The sequence below is a fragment of the Argopecten irradians genome, chromosome 4 (genome assembly GCF_041381155.1).
Source record: "Argopecten irradians isolate NY chromosome 4, Ai_NY, whole genome shotgun sequence".
Taxonomy (NCBI): Eukaryota; Metazoa; Mollusca; class Bivalvia; order Pectinida; family Pectinidae; genus Argopecten; species Argopecten irradians.
In genome coordinates, this window is record NC_091137.1 from 43,335,159 (window position 1) to 43,344,074 (window position 8,916).

The following is an 8,916-nucleotide window of genomic DNA, read 5'->3' on the forward strand; positions in this document are numbered from 1 at the left end:
CTCGGTTGCGAGATCGTGAATTTTGCAAAGCCGTAACTCTCTCATTTTTCAATATTTTCACACCATTTTTTGGCAAAATGTTAATATGATAAGTATTTAGCTGTTAACTACACTTTTAATGGTATTTGAGTGCAAGTAAATGACCGGGCGGTAGATATATGTTCCCCGGGCGGTCCTATGTTTGCAAATAACAAGATTACGACTCGGTTGCGAGATCGTGAATTTTGCAAAGCCGTAACTCTCTCATTTTTCAATATTTTCACACCATTTGTTGGCAAAATGTTAATATGTTAACTATTTAGCTGTTAACTACACTTTTAATGGTATTTGAGTGCAAGTAAATGCCCGGGCGGTAGATATATGTTCCCCGGGCGGTCTTATATTTGCAAATAACAAGATTACGACTCGGTTGCGAGATCGTGAATTTTGCAAAGCCGTAACTCTCTCATTTTTCAATATTTTCACACCATTTGTTGGCAAAATGTTAATATGTTAACTATTTAGCTGTTAACTACACTTTTAATGGTATTTGAGTGCAAGTAAATGCCCGGGCGGTAGATATATGTTCCCCGGGCGGTCTTATATTTGCAAATAACAAGATTGCGACTCGATTGCGAGATCACGAATTTTGCGAAGCCACTACTCTTTCGTTTTTTAATGTTTCCATACTATATTTAGGCTAATTATCTATATATAATGTATCTATCTGTAAACTATACTTTCAACGAAGTTTGGATGAAAATAAATGGTCTTATATCTACAAATAACAACAATCAGGATTGCTTGCGAGATCGCTAAATTAGCGAAGCCATACCGCTTTCTTTTTTCAATATTTTCACACTACTCTTTGGCCAAATTATGCATGTGTTAGGTAATTACATGTAAACTATATTTGCATTGGTGTTGGTATGCAAATCTAAAGTCTTTTCGAGCTACAATAATTTGCAGCTACTTTCACTTATATTTCGTTAATATTTAATCAGGGGTTGGTTGTACTTATTTTTCATACAGATCACAGGAATATTATTAGTACAGCATATTTATTTTTGTTAATGCCAACCATACCCTCTTTTCTTATTCTTCCTTAGTTCATAAAAAAATATTTAATTCATTAAAAAAAAATTATTACACATAATGACCACCACAAAGATTCATGAAGAGTTATTTCACTTCCCTACAAATGCGAGTGACAACGCAGTGGACACTAGGGGAGACAATTCTTGATTAAAGCAAAAAAGGAAGAGTCGGGTAGTTGATCACCTAATTTAGCATATTCTAGAATGAAGGCGCAGCAAAAATACATATGATGTTGATAGCTCAGATGAAGTAGTCCTTTCAACCGCCCCTGCCAAGAATATAAAACAGTGATATCATCATATTTTACTACAAACTCTTAGACTTTTATCAGTTCATGAAACTCCACTACGAGAACCCACCTCTGCAAACAAAAGAGTCACAACTCATTACAAATCCAAATGAAGTAGACACTACGGGTACATTGATTGTAGAGAATATTGCACAGAGAGATGTTGGGACCCATTTCAAAGTTCCGGAAAGATATTTCTTGCAGATTTCCACAATAATTGTGTATTTTACACAAATCAGCTCCAGATCAGTAGAGAGATTACTTATTTAGTGTTGCGATGTGGCAAAGTATTCCGGATCAGGATAGAAACAGAAGATGCATATATGTACTGATGATAATGATAATTTTTTCAGGGGACTACTATGATGATGATGATGATGTTGGATGAGTGATGACTATGAATATTTGTGTTGCTGAAATGCAATTTATACCAAAAAAAAAAATATGAATACACCTGGGTACCAGTTCATATTTTTTAAATTCCACCGAAACACCCACATCCCATGGATTTACCAATATTTAACAACATATGATGCCATTACCACCTGTAAAAAGTTTGTAGCTTCTTATTTTACTGAGATAGAAATATTAAAAATAATCAATTGTGTTCCAAAAACACTACATGGAGCTATGCTCTATATGGAGTGAAGTACTGATTGTGCATGCACGAAAAGCAAAATATATCATTTTTTATTATTTATGTGTTAATTGAACACATATATATATATACATGATTAAACACCAATTATTGATTAAATGATGAGAACCATTTATGCATTGTCAGCGATGGAGCATCTGCATATTATTAAATTGTCAGCGATGGAGCATCTGCATATTATTAAATTATATATTAATTATTAGTTTAGTTTATGGGGTTTAACGTCCTATCAATAACCCAATCTCTTCTATATAAAGACACCCAAATGACAAAGAAAATAATAGTGAAAAGGTCAAGTTTGACGTTTTCAGACCCCAAACGAAAGTGGTCTTATTGAGCATGGCCCAGTTTCATGAACATTCTTTAACTTTGAGGAAATTCTCCATAGGAAAGTATTACAGATATTAAGGAAAGCTCATTTAACTTAAAACTTCTCCTTAACTTCTTAAATACTTTTTTATGAGAAATATGATGTTTTATAAGAAATTCCTAAGTGGAAGAACGTTCATGAAATTAGGCCCAGGGGGTCTTTATGAAGAGGTGGTCTCTAAGGCAACTTTTCCTGTATCACATAATTCATCCCTATCTCTCTATACAACACACATACATGGATGAAGATTACTTATAAATCAATAAAGCATAACAGTGAAACTCATCGTGACACTGGTTGTTTTTTGTAAAGGTACTATGGAGATCTGGCCCGAGTCCTGTTCAGTAATGGTTAAGAAGTCGTTGTTGTATTCAGGGCCTCTAGGACTAGTAATGTGGATGGTCGGTACTGTATTTGTTAATCGAACCAATCGCAAAGAAGCAGCATCCATTCTGTCGGAGACAAGCAAACATATCAAGAAAGAAAAGGTCTGTAAAATTTGTGTTCTTCTTGTATATAATAAGTGATTTTTAAACTTTTCTGTGCATTCCCTAGTCTTTCTATTTTGATCATAATAAATTTTATTACTTTAATGCTTTTTCAGTTCAGTACTAACAGTACTTTGATCTATTTTGATCATTCCATTTCTGGGGATGAAATTTTGGTGAACTTATTGGATATTATGATTGTGAATATTTGATATGTGAAATTGAGAACTAGTTGACTCATATATGGTATACCATCGCAAAAATTTAAAACTGCTAAAATTTTATTTTATCGCTTTTACTTAAAATCGTGAAAATTTTGGCCCACATAAATTACTGATACAAAATATACTGTATCATCTATATACTAAAAAATCAATTTGTACACTTTCTGTCTTTAATTTATGCAAACTTTGATCAATTATCCTCAAACTTGGTATCAAGGTTATGTACTTAAAGAGCTTAGTTATGCCTGATTAGAACTTCCTGTGAACATTATTTGACAGAGTTATGGCTACTTAATTGAGAAAAAAACTTATTTCTAATGTTACTTCATTGTAACAAATGAACATCAATTTACTTGTTTGTGTTTCTGTATAATATTTATTAGTGTTTTGAGTAATATCTGATAGTTCTTAGCTCAATAATGTTTATCTACTACATGAAAATGTCATGAAAATTGGGATATAAAGTATACACATTATAAATAAGAAGTGTATTACTTATGTAACACTTATTAGCTCATTCACCCCTATAGACATATTTGAGCTCTTCTGATTCAAAGACTGGAATAGTTCATTATGAAAATTCAGGGGTAAATGAGTTAAATTTATTGTATTTACTTTAACTTCTCTTCGTTAGAGTATTAAAATTTTATTCTTGTTTTTTTTTTTAACATAGATCTCAATCATAATATTCCCAGAAGGTACAAGAAATCCAGCACCTGAAATGTTACCATTTAAAAAGGGAGCTTTCAATCTAGCTGTGTTATCTCAGGTTTGTTTCAAATATTTATCTTATTTTGAGGTGACAGGAGAGAAGATGATATACTTCCGCTCACCTATCTCTGTTCTGCATTTGCATATCACAGAGTTATCTGTTCATGCTGGTTGGTATTGATTGTGACATCACATGTTTCAATGGCTAAAATCATACTTTTTAGAGAAAATGACATGAGTTGCGTGTCTTTTACAAAATAAAGACATCATAATGGCAGAGTGGTTAAGATGTCTCGACATATAACCACAAGCCCTCCCCCTCTGTGATGCGGGTTCGAATCCCATGTGGGGCAGTTGCCAGGTACTGACCGCTGGTCTATGGTTTTTCTCCGGGTACTCCGGCTTTCCTCCACCAACAAACCTGGCATGTCCTTACATGTCCTTACATGACCCTGGCTGTTAATAGGACATTAAACTAATAAAACCAAATGGATATCTATCCAAAAGGGAGGTAAATCTGTAATATGCAAAGGCAGAATATTATCTAACAGAGTGAAATGAAGGGAAGTAACTCTTGATAGATCAGAATATGAATTTCCTAGGCCCTTAAATTTTTATTGATTTATTAGTAAACATTATGTTTCTTTGTTTACAGCTTTTAGTAGAGTTTTACTTGTAGTATAAGCAATATACAGTCCAGATTTGATTGAAGTAATATCTTTACAGTTTGCACTGACATGGACTCAATAACCATGCATTCTAGTATTATCATTATCTGTGTATAATGATAGCACAACACGTACGTCGATTCTATTGTTAGTCGATGGCATAGCAACGTGGGGTCATGACCCGACTTTTGGTGGGAATATATAAATGACTCAATTCCAATTAGCAGTTCAATCGAATTCGTGGCCGAAGACGGGAGAGAATAAAATAAGTGTATTTTAATAACAAATATGCAAAAATAAATTATATTCATTTACGTGAAAAACTGTAAATATAAGGAATAGATTTTTATTTTGTAGAGGTTATGAGGGTATAATGATAATGAAGCCCTTGTAAATTCTATGTAACCTGGTTTCGCCAAGGTTACATAATTTACACGTGCTCCATTATCATTATACCCTCATATCCTCAACAAAATCAAGTCTATTCCTTAAATATGGTAACAGGAAAGAAGAAAATGTAGCAGACAGACTTTAGGTCCAAACTCGGGAACTCCAGTCACTAGCCATAGAAGTATTTTATTAATGTTTTATTTATCTCCACAGATTCCCATTGTTCCTGTTGTAATGTCATCATATTCCGAATTTTACAGCAAGAAAGAAAAGATCTTTAATCCAGGTAAGAATCAATTTGGTTTTACATATTAAAATGACATAGCATATTCATTACGTTTTGGGTCACCTGAGACGAAGTCTCAAACTACCTATTCTAATCGCCTTTTGTCTGTTGTCGTCCGTTGTCTGTTGTTTTAGTTGAAAATCACTGTGCCAGACGGCAAAATAGAGAAATGAATCTTCACTGTTAACATAGATTATGTAGAGAAACTTGCATTTGTTTGGTATTATAACCTCATCTTAGGCCCTTGATATAATTTTTAGCTCATCTGGCCCGAAGAGCCGGGGAGCTTATGTCATGGCGTGTTGTCCGTCACCCGTCCATCTGTATGTCTATCCCTTGTCAGTCATCATTTTCTTTAAATCGCTACTTAAAAGTCATAGAGTTCTACACAATCTAATTAAAATTAGACTTGTAATTCCGCACCCACTACGATACTCTACGTAACGATTCAATACTTGTATTACAAGTCTAATTTTAATAAGATTGAGTTCTACATGGAATGTAACCAAATTTGTTCAGAAACATCCTTGGAGGAAGGGGAACAGAGTTTGTATAAATTTTGGCTCTGACCCCCTGCAGCAGAAATAATGAGACCTATTAAGAAAATTAGAGGTAAATTCCTTCAGAAAAGAAATAATGACTCTGTATTCAGAAAATTACTTGGCATTACAAACCAGGTAAGCGATACAGGGCCTCTGGGTCTCTTGTTTTGTGTTATAACTGTTTTTAATAACTTTTTTTTTTTGGGGGGGGGGAATGGAATTATATATATATATATATATATATATGTATTTGGCCTTTAATATTTATTTTCTTTTTCAAAGGTAAATTCATAATTACTTGTCTCCCACCCATTTCAACTGAAGGGAAAAAGCTGGAGGATGTAGCAGAGTTGGCTGAAAGTGTCCGCTCACAAATGATGGAGGTGTTTAAGAAAACATGTTTAGAAGCCACCCAGGCAAATTCTGTCACTAACTAGTGAAATGTGATTACGTAAATTTCTAAAACACAATCATTGTAATAAAACAGTCCCAAATCACAAGGACTTGGCACAAATTTTCAACCATCAATATATATCCACTGTATTATATAGTAATTTATATAAATACTGTTGGTTAGAAATTTGTACCAGGTCTCTGTGCCCCAAATGTCTGTGAAAAAAAATGAAAACAAAAAACAAAATGGTGTTTTCCATCGTTGAATATTTCAGAGTTGTCTGCTCTTGAAAATAGATATTGATTGTGATGTCATATGCTTGTGTGTAAAAATGTTCACAGTAAAATGTGATGTTGTACACACAAATGCATGACATCACATCCCATTACACACAAGATGAGATTACTGTATAATGTATGAAAGTACAATACCTTAACCTTGATCTTGCCGTTGATTATTTAATTTATTCTTCTCATTACATTTCGACGCATTGATTTGTCATAAATGTTTTCCTGAGATTTAATCTGGAGCTTTTTTGATAGATATTTTGTTATAATAGAAATGCATTAGATAAATATTCATAATTTCATTGCTGGATATGAAAGAGATTTCTTATAACGATTATCTATAAGTAAGGTCTATGTTTACTCTTAAGAAAGTTATATACATTATAAACAAAAGTTACTTACCATATTCGACCCAATAAGCGCCCAGGGCGCTTAAACATTGATAAAAATGAAAAGGTGCTAATAAGTCAAAATTATTGCAAATTTATACCGTTTTATGTAATTTTGGACCTTATTTATGCCTGGGCAATTGAAATTGAGGCCTCAAAAAGGGGGAGGGGTGCTTATAGGGACATGGGCGCTTATTGGGTCGAATACGGTACATTATGTAATAGGAGTGGGTCGATGTTGTTTGTACATATTTACTATCTTTTTAACTCGGCTCACGGATAATGCTTCTTTGGTTTTAGCCAGTGGAGCCTTATTTTTTCATACCGGAGAACCAGGTTTGATTCCTAGTTGGGGCACGCGACAGGGATTTGTATTTTCCCTTGCTCTTCTACACATATCCATGTACATTGAATTTACATCTTTAAAAATATGTTTAAAAAAGTTTTATCTATATATCATTTTGTTAGTGAATATATTATGTTTTGTCATGAGATTGTTCATTTCTTTTCAAACTAAAAAGTATGACATGTACATGAAGATCTGTATTTGAATAACTTACTATAGGCATTTTGTTACTATAGAATCTTTCAAACTACGCTACTACTTTAGTAAAAATATAAGTGATAATTCTGTATAATAAAGTCATATTTGACAGATTTAAAGGCCCACTACCTTTCCGAAACAGCTTTTAATTTTTGAAATGGGAATGCACAGCCAGATTGATAATTTTATAGAGTAGCAAAACTTATTAACTTACCGTTAATACTACACTTATCATCGCCTTCTGAACAATTTAATTCAAATAAATAAACGCGGGTCGTCTTATTTTTCCCGTTGTCCTAAATACTGCACGGTAGTTGATTATCACCACGCCAGAAGGCAAAACAACAATGAATCTCCACTGTTATCATATATTACGCAGGAAATCTTGCCTATGCTCGGTGTTGTAACCTTATCTTAGGCCATCGATGTATACTGCTATTAATGGCTTTTAGAAACCTTTAAATTATGCTGCAGAAAGGTAGTGGGCCTTTAAGGAATGAATGAACTTTCAATTCTTATAATTATTTAAAGACTCAATATCAGACAGCAAATATATATGTCGTTTATCAGTCAATACATATGAAACCTAGCAGTACTGCATGAATATATATATCAACACTTCATGAAAATTCTTCAAAGAAAGAAGTAGTATGGGTTATTAATAGGCCTAATATTGACATATCACATATACGCTTTGATTATAAGTATAAGATTAAAATAATGGCTGATTACAGTTTGTGAAATAATAGATGAAGAAGATGATGATGACCAGGTTGATTTTGTATTGTAATGATTCTATGATGTCAATCTAATTAAAATTAGACTTGTAATTCCCCTCCACTACAATGCTCTTTATACGTTATGCTTCAATACAAAACTAACAATGCCTGGTTCAGGGTGACCTCAGCATAACCCCTGGCCTAGAATCGGAACATCTTTGGACCTAATGTTAGCCTTTTAGCCTTTTACGAGATTTCGTAGGCAATAATCTGATTGACACTTTGTTTACACAGTGGCAGGCCTAATTAGCTTGTGAATTGCTGGTGAGGCTATAATGAGGATCTCAGAAAAAAGGAAGGGTAGGGAGAGTAAACCTAGGTCAGAGATCTTTCAAGAACTTTTAATTTTCAAATTTAATATGATTTTTAAGACTGACTGTTCAGATTGAGTTCTTTTTCAAGATATTTACAGTTGCAAATGCATTGTTTTACTAGAAACAGTAGTTTCCTTTACCACTTATATCCCTTTCTTATTCTTTTTTTTTTTTTCTTTTCTACCCTCCCCCCCCCCCCCTTTTTTTTTCAACCCCCCCCCCCCCCCAATTAATAATAATAATAAAACACAATGCAATTGCTAGTGTGTGAACAAGAGAAATATGAACAAGAGAAATGCAAGAATGCGTAAATTATATGTATATGTGGCAAACATATTTATGGAAAATAAAAGTAAAACATATTTATATATTATTGAATTATATGTGCAATGACCATAGCTTAATCTACGTTATCGATACACAATTTTATAACATTGCTTTGTTATGTGACTACACAGACTTACCCTTATATCAAATGTCTGTATAACTATAAAATCAAAAGCATG

At 33.3% G+C, this 8,916-nt stretch overlaps 1 protein-coding gene across 1 annotated transcript; it reads left to right on the forward strand.

Annotated features, from left to right (window-relative positions):
• The first annotated feature begins 2,707 nt into the window (after nt 1–2,707).
• LOC138321764 (1-acyl-sn-glycerol-3-phosphate acyltransferase alpha-like) lies at nt 2,708–8,772 on the forward strand. The gene is made up of 4 exons (XM_069265707.1): nt 2,708–2,882; nt 3,780–3,875; nt 5,089–5,161; nt 5,986–8,772. The coding sequence occupies exons 1-4, from the start codon at nt 2,712–2,714 to the stop codon at nt 6,138–6,140; spliced, it is 495 nt and encodes a 164-aa protein (XP_069121808.1). The 5' UTR covers nt 2,708–2,711; the 3' UTR covers nt 6,141–8,772.
• The last annotated feature ends 144 nt before the right edge of the window (nt 8,773–8,916 follow it).